Genomic DNA, 16,034 nt, shown 5'->3' with positions numbered 1-16,034 from the left:
CCTGTTCCCGAGTCCTTCGAATGTCTGCACGTTGTCAACTTGTGAGCTTCTTAGCTTGGTGTTCGGTTTCGTTTAGACGCCCTTACGTAATGTAAAGACTTGTTTCCACTTTTCAGCGAAATATTTAAGATGGAGGTTTGTGTAGACTCGGTTCAGTCTGCACTGAATGCTGAAAGAGGCGGTGAGTATCTCATTTTCAGTGTTTGTCTGAATTTGCGAGTGACAGCGTTTGGATGAAAGTGGGAAGCTGCCCGGAAGCTGCAGCCTACAGCACCTCTTGCTGTGCCTGAACGCATTTTCAGTGAATGAATGCTATATTGCAATTTCACTGTTGTGCCAGTTAGGAATGATATTTAGTTTGAAAGGCAGTGCTGCGTGTTTTTACGCTTAACTACAGGAGAAGCTAGGATTCTCAGCTTTTGACACTATTACTTGAACTTGACGGGAAGTCTGGGAGTGGTGTTGGCACTCTCATATGAAAAGGATCGGGGTGTTCGTTGTAGCTTTTAGGGGTTAAAAAAATCCATTTTTGGTACCTCTTAGGTTGTTGAGCCTCAAAAGTACCACAGCATGCAGGAGTTTTTGCGGTACCTCTTAAGGTATTGAGCAGAAAAAAATATGACAGTAGATATTTGACAGTAAATAATTGATTCATAGCAATGCTTTCATCAACCTTACAAGTAGAAGGTATTTGAAGCAATCATCTTTATCGCTGTTAAAAACTATGAAAGTGTCAGCTAATTTATTGTTTTAGAATAACGAAGTGCATAAAGTCTAAAAATAGAATGCAAATTATTGGAACCCTGCGAGAGTCAGACAACATAAGCGTTTTCTGTGAGAAGTAGGAGGAAAATGAATGCCAAATTTTCGTTTTAAAAGTTGTTTTATATAGTTAAATGAAATTTAACATAGTTAACAACTAGGAGCTAGTCTGGTCAGTAACATTTTTATAGGCGGTTGTTAGTGTCTTGGCCGTCTGTGAGCGTTTGGTTAGCGTTTGGTGCGTTCTGTAGCGTCTGATATAGTTCAATGAAATTTTACATAGTTTATGACTAGGAGCTAGTCTGGTCAGTAGCATTTTTTTGTAGGCGTTTGATTGTGCCTTGGCCATCTGTTAGCGTTTGTTTAGCATTTGGTGCATTCTGTAGCGTTTGCAGCAGTCATATGGTCATGAGAGCCCTGGGGCTGACACTGTCCAGCGGTATTTTTGGTTAGTACGTGTGTTGTCGTCCCATGTGCTCGCAGTGTGTTCATCGCTCTGTTAGTTTAGCGGTTCTCTGCGTTCCCTCCCTGTCCTCCCCTCTTTTCAGCTTTTTTTTTTTCACCAATGCCATCTGGCTTGGGTGTGACGGGTGCCTGTAGGGGGCTTGGCGCGGGGGGTTCGTGGCTTGGTTGTGGGTTGGGCAGGCCAGTTGGGTGTCCTAGCACCTTGGTGATGTGACTGCGGTTGCAGCCCCCGGGCTTCACAGGCAACTTCCCTCCGCTAGTGACTTGGGCGTTAAAGGAACACTTGCTTACGCGCTTGAAAAAGCTTCAAATCTTCCACCATTCTGTTTTGTTTGTCTGAGTTTGTCTGAGTTATGACGTCACTCGCGCGCTTCACTATTGTTACCTCTTAGGGGTGCGAAAAAATTTCAAGCCATGCTTATAAAACAGGATCTTGGTACCTCTTAGGAGTTCTGTTCAAAATTTGCAATGAGCCATCCTCTAAATATATGGGATCTTCGCACATGAAAATAACATGATATTTTAACAAGTGAAAAGATCACCATTGCTATGGTTACATAATAAACCCCTTAAACTGTACTTAAAGGTTGCTGTAATCGAAACATCATTGAATCTTTCTTGGAAGTCTTTGGTTATCTTGAGAAATCTTTGGTAATTTTTGGAAAATGTTTGGAAACATTTGTCTGGCCTTTGGACAAGTTTTAGGAAAATAATTTTCAATTATTGTCAAAAGTCGTCATTAGTATGTTTATATAATCAATAAAATGATACATGGCTGCTTGTAGATATGGACTTTCTCTTCTCATGTTCATCTTAATATCTCATGAATGAGCGCAACGAATGAGTAAGATATCGAGTTGAACACTCTAAGATAAATTCCATACCTATTCGTACCCATGTATTATTCTCTCCATATTTTGAATCGGGAAATGCTCAAATAATCCTTCATTTTGTTCCTTTTTCAGTAGTCCTTGGCATGCAGACTCGTGCATGTACATATACTTACTCAATCAACTTGATGTAGATTTTTGACACTTGCTATTAATAATTATTACAGGTGCCGTTCGTGTTGAACTTTGCGCCAATCTGATGGAAGGTGGAACTACACCGTCTTTAGGCAGGTGACTTGTATTACAATGTGTAGAAGGGTATGAAAATCTCTTAAGGTCATTCCTCACATTTGCATTGTGCATCCTTACTGCGCATAATTTATGGCGTCATTAGCGCGCGCTCATGCATGCGCATATTGAAAACATGACAGATTTCCCTTGATATTGAACTCTGTCAGTTGAAAAATGGCTCTAGCTCACAAACGAGCACGGGCACCCCAATTTTTTTTCCAGTCATTGTAATCAACTAATCATAAGCTTTGCGTGAGAAAAGACTGATCTAATTTCTATTGGTGAAAATTGAATAAATAAGAAAAATAGCAGACACACTGTGGTCTTTTCTATTTTGCAGTCGGTAACCACGTCAAGAAATGTGGTTCAAATTTTTAATCAAGGATTTAGTTTTCTGCCTGAATCAAACTTAAAATGTTTATTTGTGTTCAACGCAATGCATTGACTGTAGTTTAATGCGTATTCTTTTGAGTCTGGGTTCACAAAGATTTTACAATTACCGGGAATGCGTTCTTATAATAAGCCTCAAATAATGCCAAAATAGGGCATTTTCAATGCCTCACTACTCCTTAATGAGCATGGGCACCCCCCTTTTTTATTTCAAAATTGAAGTTACAATATGACAAATATTCAGTGGACAAAGTTTGAACAAAACTCTATTGTGACTTTTATTTCAGAGGAATTACCTTAATTTCAGCCTCGGGTGGAAATGAAAATATGCCATATTATTAATTAGTCCTCTTATTGATGTTTATTCTTGCTATTACTTCACTCTTTCAAGAAGATCAGATCTTGCAATGAAATAATCTCTGTCTGGCATGTGGGAGGCCATAACTTCAAATGATATCAAGGAATGGATATTTTTCCATTATTATTTTCCCTGGCTTGTCCCTCATATTAATATTTTAATACCGCTACTTTGCTTTTTTGCAGGAATGTTAAAAGTTATTAAACAGAAGTCACGAATTCCAGTATTTGTGATGATAAGACCAAGAGGAGGTGACTTCCTTTACACTGAAGAAGAATTTGAAGTCATGAAGGAAGAAATTAAAATACTCAAAGAAGCTGGAGCAGGTGGTGTTGTGTTTGGCATCCTTACAAGGTTTGTAAGTGTGTTGTGTGTTTTTATCCCATCACTCTTGCAATGCTACATAAATGAAGAGGATTGCAGAGGCATTTCCTGACTTCTCCCTTCTTCTGGCTCTCGTGTAGTTTCATCTATTTAATCCTATCTGCATTTTTCTCCATCTCCTGTGTCATTGATCAGGTCATTCTGAAGCTGTTAGTAATGCATAGAATTCACTGGAAACAGATTTACATGTATGCTTGCACAATGTATATACACTTTACAGCTGTACATCAATATCTTGGTACTCCATCCATGGTCATATTTACAGAGTTCCACTTAGTGTAACTCACATATTTTTCAACTAAACAGTTCTTCTTGTCTCTTGTTAAGTGAAGGTGCAGTGGACATTACAAGATGCCAAGAGCTCAAAGGTTGGTATGTTTTTAACTTGTTTAGTAAAATTATTAATGTGCACAGCATCCCTTCCCTCTCTCTATCTCAAAAAAAAAAAAAAACATCTTATGAGAGTGAGAGGCCCATAAATGACCCATTATAAATTATGTGTAGTGTTAGTTAAATTGACTTTCATTTTTTACTTTTTTTTCAGATTTAGCAAGTCCTTTGCCAGCGACTTTTCATAGAGGTACATGTACATGCATTTATTTTATACTTTTTTCATTTGTTATTACTGCAATAATTTAGTTGAAGTGGTCTAGTTTATGCTACATGTATGCATTGATCTATCTAGGAGCAGTTATTTGGGGACAATTTTCAATTTTTTGAAAGTGCTGATAATTAGCGCTATTCAATTTTCATGTTCAAGTTTCTGCGGCTGGGGAGTATATGTTTAATAGGCAAGAACATAGTACATGATTGAATATCTATCAAACTTAGTGTTGGTTTTTATCATGATGATTGATTGCTATGAGTTAAAAGTTTCCTCAGTCTAGGTGAAAGGCTAAAGGTTCAAGCCTAGTGGCACATCATGCTGGCAGCATACCATGAAGCAACTTAAAGTTTACATATTCATGAATGCATTACTACTCCTCTCCCACCACCCCCAGATGGGATGCAAGTCCATTACAGGGTTTAATCCCCCAACATTTAATTTGTTGATACTCATTTATTTGTCTGTATGGGTTGATGCAACGTGAAACTTAAGTATCCAGCCCAAGAACACAGCACCTTAACCCCAGTAACAGGGGTGTGAACCTTCTCTATTCAATCCTGAGCCCAGTTTACTAAACATTAGCCTAAGGTTATCATGTCATTCACAGACTGCAACCTAAATGTGAATTATTTTTTTATGCTTATCTAGACAAGTCTTGACATCACTGGGTGGCTTAGTTTATAAATACAGTGGAATCCCGATTTCTCAAACCATCATTTTTTTGAACCTCCTGATAACTTGAACCAAAAGTCATTTCCCTCTCCTCAAACAAACATTGTAATTTTACCCCCAATCAGGATTCCATTGTATGATTTTTTTTTGACAGATCTGGCTCAATTTATTCTCAATGTTTGCAGCATTTGACATGGCTAAGGATCCTTTCACCACTCTAGAGATTGTTATTAAATTGGGTTTTGAGCGTGTTTTGACCAGTGGCCGAGATTCCTCAGCGCTAGAAGGGTTGCCAACAATAAGACAACTGGTTGAAAAGGTGGGTTAGTGTTAGCATGCAACAGCATTTTATATGTATCTGTAATTCACTGAGAGTAAGAAAACGTAATCAGTTTCTCCAATTATGATTCTGTCTGACTTTTTACCAAACATTAACACTTCAAATTCTTATTAAGATAATCATCTTCTTTGGCTACGAGATTAGAGCATTCAGTTGGATCCCATTAGTTCAAACTTGGCTTCATGTGTTTCAGTTGAACCCCCCATTATTTTGAACTCAAGATAATTTCTCATGAATTTCTGCTTGTTCTTTTTCACTCATTTAGTATACGCTTTTTTGGATTTGTTTTTTTTCCTTGCTATTTCAATCTTATTTGGTTTCCCTTGGCCTAGTCTCAAAGGTAGAGTTACAAAGTGAATACTATGGCTTGAATGCTGTTTTTATAAGAAAAATTCTACTCGGCAAAGACACTTTGTGTTCCCCTTGCCCCTCCTTGGGCTAAGAAGGGTTAAATTAAGTTTCAGATTTTCTTTTTATGATCCTTTTTTTTTCATGTACATGTAGGCAAAAGACAGGATTATAGTTGTTCCTGGTAAGTTTTCAGTCATTGCTGTTATTGTTCAGTTGTCAATTTGAATAGAAAAGTTCAGTTTCCCCCTCCCACTTATTAATAGGTATGAGCCCCTTTTAGAACTTTTAAATACCCTCTCCCCATTAAGCCACTGACCCTTATCACGACATTTTATTAACCAGCTGAGAAAACACATATTTTGAGGTGATGATACATTTTTTATGGAGGGCCTTTTTAATTAATTATTAGTAACTAACTATATCAAATAACTTACATTCAGATGCTTTCTGTAAGTAAGATGTGTTATTAAATAGAAGTGAATGTGAAACAATCTACTGCTGGCTAGCTGATAAATGATTATGTTGAAATACAGTTATCCCCCATCAATCCAAAAGACAACGTGAGTCCTTAGAAGAGGACTTGCTTTAACAGCATTTGTACTTGGGTTATGCTGAATAAAAGTTTTGAAGAACCAGTTGGAAAAGAGGTTGAACATGTTTTCCTCAGCAACTGTTTATTTAGATATGTTGTATTCTCCCAATGTAATTCATGCCATTTTTGAAACTTTGCCAATTTAGTACATCAAAAAGTTGGCTTGTTTTAGCATAGCACCATAGGGGTTGGCTAGTTTGCACCCCCATGCACTATGCTTGTGAAAAAAAAAAAAAATTCAAAAGAAAGTGAAGAGTCGCCTATTATTTTCTTAGGTGGTGGTATAACAGAACGTAACTTGGAACGTATACTGCAGGAATCTGGTGCTAAGGAGTTTCATTGCTCGGCACGACATTCCATGCCATCTTTAATGGAGTATAAGAATAAAAACACTTCTATGGGTGGGACCCTCAGTCCACCTGAGTTTATAACAAAAGTGGCAAGTTATGAGAAAGTTAAAAATCTTGTTTTTGTTGCAAGATCAGTGTTACCATGACAATAAGTGTTTAATCTGGAAGCAGGCTTATTTCATTCACAATATGATATATAATCATGAGTTATACTAGGGAACCAATTATAATAGTGATAAAAAAATATTTATACAGGGTTAACACTACAGTAATTTATTAAACTGTTATAGATGTGGACCCTGTTAAAACAATAAATGAATTTCGTACTATACTGGGGATCGAAGTACATACTATAATATTTTATTTAATCCAGACTGATTTACAGTCATGTAAAACATTTCAATTATGCAAAACATTGCAAATGAGACCATTTTGCACACACAGTACATTATGGAGGTGGCATTGCTAGTAATTAGAATACTGAACGTGTAATCCAGAGTTCCCAGATTTAATTGCCTTTTCTGCCACGATCTGGCTCATATTGTATTTTGCGAATCGCTAACCTCCTACATCAGTTATAACTCTTAGGTATCTAAGTTATATTTGTTTGATTGATATTTAACTTGAACCACATTAACAATACATTTCATCACAAATTTCTAACTTCAAAACAAACTGTGCACGCCATATAAAAAGAGCTGCTTTACCCTTACCACACACAATATTAAGAGAGGAAGCCACATCAGGCCAGGTGGTTTTTATTCAGGTCCTCTATCCTTGTTGAATTGGAATTTGGAAATATTTGTTTTTGTGGAGGGAGGAAAACCAGAGAACCTGGAGAAAAACCCTCAGAGCAAGGAGAGAACCAACAACAAACTCAACCCACATATGGCACTGGGCTGGAATCAAACCCAGGCCACATTGGTGGGAGGCAAGCGCTCTCACCACTGCGCCATCCTTTCTCCCCCTGCTCCACCTTGCTGAACCATTCAATTCATTGTACACACAGAATTTGCAGTTCAAATAATTTCACACCCAAACAATTACATTTCTAATCATTTCAGTCACCTAAGTTTACAGCTCCAATCATTTTACTTACCTAAATGACAGCTCAAATCATTTGTACTCCTTAAAATAACAGTGGTTTTCACACTCCAAAAAAATAAATAAATAAATAAAAATAACATTTCATGATATATCCACTCCCCTTAAAATTACAAAATAATTACAGAAATCAAGTTACGTACAAATAAAATGCAATTCAAATCTAACGCACGCCCGAAAACCATTTTACATGCCTAAAACATTTGTAATAATTGTTAAAATCATTACCGTTTTACTCTCCATTCATCCATCCCTGTTTCCCTCCTCCTCTCAGTCAGGCCAAAATGGCACCCAAGAATTTCCCAGCCAGGCGCCAATGAGGTTAATCTACCCGTTGCCTAAATATTTCGTGGGAGCAGTATCTACCTTCAATCCGCCTCACATTATTATTCACGATGGAAACTTGCATTTCAAATCATTAGCATTTCATACTCATTTCATGCCTTTATACACATATGCATAACCACTATGGCATGACTGAGGTTGGGTTCAAATTTAGAATCTGTAGCTGATGTGAAGCTGCTTACAAATGATACTATACATGTAGTTAGTAAATGCCACAACTGAAAACTACTTACATGCCAAGTGGTCTTTTTGCATGCGTCAAGTGAATTGTTTAATCACACAGAAGAAAAAAATTCAATTTAAACTGCTATTAGATTAGATCAAGGGCTTAGCCGATAGGAATTTAAATTTTTTTACTATAATTAATGTTCATCGTAAATGTAATGTATACTACCAGAATATTGAGTATTTTCAAATAATTTTAATAGCGAATCTTGGTTCTTTTAGTTGTCAATGTATTTTAGCAGTGAAAGTTGTATTTTTGGGGAATTTATATTTCCAAAATGTTGATTGATTGATTGATTGATTGATTGATTGACTGATTGATTCAGATAATCGTAACATGAATATTAAAACTATACTCTGCTCTGCCTTACAGACTTATTATTTGTTTATTTATCTGTTACTATGTGACTGCTACAGTGTTTATATGACAAATGTGTAAAATAAACTGTTGATTATTCAGTGGGGAAGTAGTCTTACGAACTGATCCAGTAGTCTGGCTACTCCGGCAATACGTGAATGTTGGTTGATTTTCTACGAGATACGAGAGACTTCAAAGGTATGACAATTTAACTAAAACTAAAAATTGTAAACAAGAGAAATAAAAACCAAAATTGAAAACAGAAAAAGTAAACAAAAAATTACTTTCTGCTTGTGGACACACTAGGAAATGTTTTCGAGTATTGTAGTCAGTTACAGGGCGTGAAAATGTTGTTTCCTTAAGAGGTGTCTTTCATACTTTCACGTTTGCGTCAATGGCGTTTGATACATACTTTGTCCCAGACGTGCTAAATCTTCCAAATATAAAACCCTACACTCCTAATCTCCTCATTTTGGACGCAAATGGACCTAACTTTGACGTCATCAACATTTGGATATTCATTGTACGCGAAAAGTTCAAAAGCTTGTACCTTTTTATTGGTATTGTGTAGGAGAGAAACACTTTGTGTCATTCATCTAGGTTCTGTTTTCCAGCTGAAAAAATAAGAGAATAAAAAGGCAATTTTCAAAGTAGAGAACGAAATGGAGTATTAAAAGAGAAAGGATTGAACAATGATGTGCACTGGTGTAAAAAAAAGAATTTTTCTTTTTGACATTTGGAGAAGTTGTACAAGTAATCTTATCGCTTCAGTTAAAAATCAAGTTACTTTATTGAGTCAGCTGTTTTAAAAATAGCATTCTGGGGCCAAAAATTCGGGATTTAAGGGTGAAATGCGGAAATGTTTGTAAAATGTTTTTCATCTTTCTGTTGCGTCAGATGTAGTCCGCCGGATTATTTTTTTGGCATCCAAGTTATTTCAAAACACATTTTCCAATTGCTAGATAGTCATAAATTAGGTTTAACGTCATTTAGCGCGCTTCCTTGCGTCAATCTTGACCCCCTAGGCGTTTCAGTTAATGGCTGAAAAAACGAGGAAGGAAATATAACAATATAACTCAGTGAATTTATCTCCCATACGTACTTTCTGTGATTGTGCTTTGAACGTAGCTTTAAGTTTGTGTGAACGTCGACTTTGTTTTTAACTTCTTTAAAGAGTTTTTAAAGGACAGCACAATGGATAGACTGGATATGTAACAAGGAGCTTCGTAATTGAACAAGAGTTCACTGACTCTTCCGTAACTTTTCGAGTCCAGTTGTACTGACGTCATCGTTACCTATACAATTACGAAGTGATTAAGATGATTTTAAAGTTCAAAAGGTACTGCAAATTGTTCAGTAAAAAAAATCAATTGTGGTGTAACCCTGAACATTGCATTTCATCTTTCATGTGTTGAGCTAATATGGTACGTTTCTCCTATCACGAATCAGATAACTGCGAAGTTTACTAAAACTTTTTGTTTGGGTTGACATTGAAAGATTCAAGGCTTTCGACCTCTACTTGTTTACTTGTGATTTTATCGCGCTCTAATTAGAAAATTTGTTCAGCGCCAGCTTTCGGTCATATTGAATTGCTGTATATCTAATGACGTCTTTTTGTAAACCGCTTTGGAAACGAAGCACAAAGGGAAACAATAGGATTATAACAATACCGTTTACATGCAAATGGATTCAATTGGCTCTGTTTACGCGCTTGATTGATTGCAAAGTCTTATTAAATTTTAATTTCAAGCAGGTACGTTTACATCAGCATGCATACACTTGAGGAGCAAAGCAGGCGAGACTCGACAGGCTTTTGTCTGATAAAAAGCAGTTTCTTAGCAATCACAGTTATCTCTGACACGTGATTACATTTTCTACATGTTCGTGAGGACAGAAAAGTCCCAAATCACTTTCGTTACTTTGTACATCCGCGCGTAGGAAGTCAGCACAAAGGATATTTACCCAGACAACTTTTACTGGCGACCACAAAAGGTTAACAACAATAAAGGAACAAGAGCGATTGAGACGGTTCTTTTATAAACAGTACAAGATGACCAACGAAAGTCTGCCCTGTGGTGATACAGATGCGAGGTATAGATCATATGGGACTCGTTTCTCTTTGCCAGCCGCTAATAAAGGCCCTGTAAAACCAGCTGTTTTAAATGGCGTTGTTGGTCAAAACCGTGTTATGATGGAAAAGACGCTAAAGAATGACAAATCACCGTCAACAGTAGAGCGAATACTGGATTCTTTAAAATTATCACCCAAATGGAGACGAAGCCCAACAGGAAATGAGAAAATCGATGTGGAAAACCCTATCATAACCACCGCTAATAGTCGGTCAACAAGCGAACACTTATCGCTTGATAAGCGTAAACACGCAACAATATCAACATCGAGTTCCGACTGCTGTCCAGCGACAGAAACGTATGATTCTTTCTCCGATTCCACGTACTCGCAAAGCTCAGAGACATCGGTCAATTCTGCCGACAGCAGATCGCTTAATACGACCTCAACAGATTCTGACAACAACCGAATATTTCACCAAGGTATTTCGCCAAGGAGTCGGATAATTTCCAAAGGCGACACTGATGTTATAGATGTGGACGAGGGATTCTTGAGGAGGGTTTTAATGTTAATGAAAGTTGTACTTTATTTGAGACACAGCTTTCCTCTGAACTTGATCCGCAGAAGAAGGGTTTATCCAGCTGAGAGTGCTAGAAATCATCTGTCACCGCACAACAGTCCCAGCTTGAGTTCCAGTTCAATGGACTCGCAGGACTCCAGTGAGTTTAGCGGGAAGAGCTCGCGGACTCGAAAACGCATCTCGTTCAGTCCCAAGACATTACTCTTTTCCGCCATTACGGAAAAGGCCTTTGCGGAAGCAAAAGCTCTTCTGGAAGAACAAGATCTAGACGTGAATTCTCAAACACCGAACGGGCAATCTTTGCTTCACATCGCTGCAGCAAATGCGGATTTGAAATGCATTCAGCTTCTTTTACAATACGGGGCGGACGTGAATGTAAAAGATTCTAATGGCTGGACGCCTCTGCATGCGGCAGTCCGACGTGGAAACTGGAAAAGTGCGATTCTTATGATCGAGGCAGGTGCAGATTTCGGAGAATACGCTCAGACAAGAATTCAGGAATATAACAAAGTGCTTCAAATGTCGTCCACGTTTTATCGTTCAGTGGAGATATTTGTTTAACCAAGTGTTTCACTTTCTATGTATAAATACACTTTTATTAGGTACACTTTTCTGTATTTTATACCAAAGTGACAAATTCTGAATAATCACCAGGATAATATTACATAACTTCAGAATTTCCCTCCTCGATATATTGAATATATAATCACTATTGAATAAAAGAATAATTTAACACAAATTTCGTTTAGCCCGGTTTTTTTAACCGCGCGGCCATGGGCCGAGCGCGGTTCTAGGTTTACCCGTGGTTTATTAACCGCGCGGCCATGGGCCGAGCGCGGTTCTAGGTTTACCCGTGGTTTATTTTTTTAACCGCGCGGCCATGGGCCGAGCGCGGTTCATGGTTTACCCGTGGTTTTTTTTTTTTCGACTTCGGTGCGAGCAGACCCAAGCTTCCACTCGGCCAAATTTTTAGTCACGCAAACTGTGATGTTTACTCGCCAAAAGCTGTTGAAACAATAAATCTCATCTTTCGCGGGAATAAATTAAAAACCCAGCGCTCGTCAAAAATTATATTTTTTCACCAGAAATTTAGCTCGGAACATATACATATTTATATTTGTTTGAATCGTCGATGAAATGACCTTTTCCGGATATTTTTTCCTTCGAGGTCAACCGAAACCTCAGATTACAAAATCACGCCGAACCCACATGTTGCAAAAAAATCTCTTCAAAACCCTGACTTCGAAGCGATATAACACTTCAGCGTTAATAGCTACCACACATCGGCAGGCGGTAAATCGATTCCTTAACAATCCAGCTTTATCGTGTTAAAATTTCAGCGAAATCGAACAAAACCAGAATTAATTAGAATTTTTTTGTGACCTCACTTCCCAGACTTGTCCTAACAAAGGAAGCAACGGTCGCCCATAGCAACCGAAAAGCACCAACATAACAAAGCCGACGTTTCGGCCAAAAAACTCCACAATTATCGCCTGAGAGTTTAAACTTGAATGGGAACATCTTTTTCGAACCTTTTTCAACTGATTTAGACGAAAGACTGGCCTCGGCGGGCTACAAAAACGACAAAGAGAAAAAACAGAACAAGACAGCAGAACAAGCCGATAATATTTCATCGCGTGGCTTTCGACACGAAAACGAAAATACAGCTTACTTCTGGATAAATTCAGCCTTAGAAGCCAGCAACCGGTCCCAAATTACTTTCTGTATCCTTACAAATGTCCTGATTTCCATCTCTGAAAGATTTTGCCCCAATTTTGAGCAAATAAACATTTCGCCGGCGGCGACCGCCATTACGGTGGCTTGCATACTAAATTAGCTAACTTAACAAAATTCTCCCGAGGGGGGGGGGGGGGATACGACAAATTTGGTGAGAATCAAAAGTAACGCCAATTTTCTGTCACGTTTTCAATCTGTGGTCACTGGAGTGACCAAAATCGATACATCGGTCGGGATAGAGTTTTTTTATGACTTGTGTGACTACTTTGCTAGCCCTTTACTCGTGGAAAACACCAATTAAATTTAATCACGACTTTTAAGAAAGAAAGCTGTTGTTAATAGTGTTATTATTGTGTCGTTGATATCGTTCATGCCCATACATATCCCGAAGAAAGTTCTAGATTAAGACCATTAAGTCATCGGAGATTTGTCAAAGGCTACCACTGATGGTGCATTAATACAGTTTGTGTTGATCAAGTGATGTGATGTCTACAGTAAGAAAAGAATCATCAATGACTGCTTTGGAATGTGTACTGCGTTCCGACGGTAGTGCTAAGCGAACAGTTAAATTTTAAAAGCGCGGTTATAAGATCTAACAGATCTTCTTGTTTTTTTTTGTCGGTGACCAGACGCAGACCTCCGCTCGGCCAAACTTTGAGTCACGGAACGTGTGATGTTTTTCCGCCAGAAGCTGTTAAAACATAAATACACGGACAATTTTACGGATATTCTTTTCTTTTTTGTGGGTAAAATATATTTTCTTTTTTTTTTTATCAAAGCGTTGGATTTAAAGGGAATAATAAATACGGTGAAAAAAGGTATTACGTCAGCCATGGAATGCGCTGACGTTGCAGCTTTCACTTTCGCTACGTGACAAATAAGATCGTGTTTACTTTGCAAGTTTATTTCGGCAGAAGCGACGGTCATTAATTTATTTGTAATTTTGCCAGTATTTCTTGCGGTTTTAGGCAAATGAAGTAAATCCTTTGACTGTTTCATCGCAGCGAGTTCATAGATCGGAAGCAAAATTAAATATTTGCAAGCCAAGCAAAGAACGTGTCAGAACGTGCGAAGATTACGTCATTGATAGGGAAATAACCACCGTACTAAAGATAGCCGTAGATAACGCAATTCTTGAATTATGTGACTCGTGTGACTTCTTTGCTAACCCTTAACTCAAGGGAAAAAAACAGTTAAATTTAATCGTGACTTTAAAGAAAGAAAGCGGTTTGTAATAGTGTTCGTATCTTCATGCCCATACATATCCCGAAGAAAGTTCCAGATTAAGACTATTACGTCATCGGAGATGTCACAACGACTACGACTGATGGTGCGATAATAGAGTTTGTGTTGATCAAGTGCTGTGATGTCTACAGTAATCAATGGATCATCAAAGATTGCTTTGGAATATGCACTGCGTTGCGACTGTAGTACTAAGAAAACAGTTAAATTTTAAAAGCGCGGTTATAAGATCTAACAGATCTTCTTGTTTCGTATTGTTTGCCGTGGTTCGTATTGCAAATCGGGCCCACAAGAAGTCCGTAACCCACTTATGGACTTAGGTAAAAATAGTAATACAGCACGTATCACTAATCCCTAGGTCAAATACGATCACGATCGACAGTGTTCTCCAAAAACTATTGGGACAATGCAAAATATTTAAAGTGGAGAGCATTACGAAGGGTTTCGCCATTCAGGTTTAAAGTACATTAAATTTAACTTTGTCATAATTGCAGTTAAGAAGTGCTATTTTTCAGTGACATTATTTTTTAAGGCACTTTTGAAGCAATTGGATATTAGCTCGCAGAACGTTAACACTTATACCCAGACGAAACTGAACGGGAAATTTGGTAATTATAACTCGAAATTAGCTGATATTGTTTGGGTGGTCTTGCAAACTTAGAGAACTCGATTCTCTCAACTAAATTAACTGAAATTGAGCCAGAGTAGACTTCAGCTCAGTTATGTCAATTTTTATGCCAGGTTCAACAAGGTTACCTAGTTGAAAAGAAGCGAAATCTTGTTTGTAACAAGTTGGAAACATTTGTAGGAGTGCATGGCAAGCATAGTATCGAGCGATATTTATCTCGACGGATTATGTCCTATGCTTGAATGAACAAGAATTCAAAGTAGGTCAGTTTACAAGTGTCCTGTTTATTAGAACCCATTCAAAACAATGTCGTACGTAAAATGGACCTAATTGGTTTATCGATAAGCTCACTGGCAGCTTCTCTTCCCTTATGTTTTGAAACTGAACAGAATTCTAGGCTTTGGTCTTCACCAGCTGTTTTGTACTTATCCTGTCTTAATTAAACAAGTTTCAAATCGTGAACTCTTTCTTTCCACAAGGTTGAGGCGAAATAACTCGGCTTTAAATGAGCGTAACGCGTTTGTATATTTGTTTGTGGTTTCCAAAAACCGCATGCACGTAGCCCGGCATGACATCATTAACCCAAAGTCATTAACTTAAGGTGCAACTTTTGGAGTTAATTTGTTATTCGATCAAGCAAACAATGTCCAATTAAAATTATTTTGTAGATCGCGGGGTGGGAGAGGGGGCTTCCTGACACGAAACCCTTGCGTTTTTAAGGCTCCCATCACTATCACCGACGCAATATTTAAGGGTAACGCGGGCTCTAGAAATGGGTACAGCCTCGCCTCTAGTGTCTTCCCGGGCTGCTTCTCCTTTGGAACCAAACAGCTGTCGAACGCATTGCGCATGTGCCTTTATTCCCGCCTAAACTGCTGCTGTACATATCAAATGGAGGTACTTATGTCAACTTTAAGAAATTCTCGGGGGTACTCCCCCGTATGGGCTCTATAGGTATGTGCCGCGGGATAGGGTATGGTGTTTTGAGGTTCTCGATCCTTAAATAGGGTATCATTTTCGCCCATGTTGGCATAGTGTCCCGGTGTGATCCTTAGATAGGGTGCCTAAATTGTATCAGAAAAGATTTACCATGTTTATGATGGCATATTATTAAAGTAGGCTTAATCTACCATAATATGCTTGATGTTGACTTCCAGGTATCACACAGAAACGAAATAAAGTTGACCCGTTCAAGCTATTCTGAGTTTTTGTTCTTCCCTTGCATAGGGTGTCATTTTTCGGGTTTGGGCCTTAAACAGGGTATCAATTTTCGTTTGATTCATCCTTAAACAGGGTCTGGGTTTAAGACCCTTCGCGGCACACACCTATCCGAAATTTATGGGAGTCCCCCCCCCC

At 38.1% G+C, this 16,034-nt stretch overlaps 2 protein-coding genes across 5 annotated transcripts; both read left to right on the top strand.

Moving 5' to 3' along the window:
• Positions 1-28: 28 nt before the first annotated feature.
• Positions 29-8,436, top strand: LOC110056955 (copper homeostasis protein cutC homolog). Of its 4 annotated transcripts, none has more exons than XM_089293913.1 (9): positions 29-181; positions 544-599; positions 2,285-2,344; positions 3,282-3,450; positions 3,808-3,848; positions 4,025-4,060; positions 4,945-5,078; positions 5,604-5,631; positions 6,318-8,436. In XM_089293913.1, exons 3-9 carry the CDS (start codon positions 2,317-2,319, stop codon positions 6,536-6,538), a joined length of 657 nt encoding a protein of 218 aa, XP_089150039.1. In that variant the 5' UTR covers positions 29-181; positions 544-599; positions 2,285-2,316; the 3' UTR covers positions 6,539-8,436. The 4 variants fall into 4 exon arrangements, with proteins under 4 accessions (XP_089150039.1, XP_089150044.1, XP_089150031.1 ...); XM_089293918.1 differs by having other exon boundaries at positions 2,285-2,348; XM_089293905.1 differs by lacking the exon at positions 544-599.
• A 179-nt stretch (positions 8,437-8,615) lies between these two features.
• On the top strand, positions 8,616-11,810 carry LOC110056953 (uncharacterized). Its single transcript, XM_020763516.2, has one exon. It carries the CDS (start codon positions 10,475-10,477, stop codon positions 11,630-11,632), a length of 1,158 nt encoding a protein of 385 aa, XP_020619175.2. The 5' UTR covers positions 8,616-10,474; the 3' UTR covers positions 11,633-11,810.
• Positions 11,811-16,034: the final 4,224 nt, after the last annotated feature.

The sequence above is a fragment of the Orbicella faveolata genome, unplaced genomic scaffold (genome assembly GCF_042242905.1).
Source record: "Orbicella faveolata isolate gen_17 unplaced genomic scaffold, um_ofav_v1 contig_1, whole genome shotgun sequence".
In the NCBI taxonomy this organism is placed as follows: domain Eukaryota; kingdom Metazoa; phylum Cnidaria; class Anthozoa; order Scleractinia; family Merulinidae; genus Orbicella; species Orbicella faveolata.
The sequence above is the reverse complement of the archived record's forward strand: the minus strand, read 5'-3'. Positions and strand labels throughout refer to the sequence as shown.

Coding starts and splice junctions, on each gene's coding strand:
- LOC110056953 (XM_020763516.2), top strand. CDS start 10,475: ATGACCAACGAAAGTCTGCCCTGTGGTGATACAGATGCGAGGTATAGA.
- LOC110056955 (XM_020763521.2), top strand. CDS start 3,167: ATGTGGGAGGCCATAACTTCAAATGATATCAAGGAATGGATATTTTTC. Junction 5,079..5,603: donor TAAGACAACTGGTTGAAAAG/GTGGGTTAGTGT, acceptor ATGTACATGTAG/GCAAAAGACAGGATTATAGT. Junction 5,632..6,317: donor CAGGATTATAGTTGTTCCTG/GTAAGTTTTCAG, acceptor TTATTTTCTTAG/GTGGTGGTATAACAGAACGT.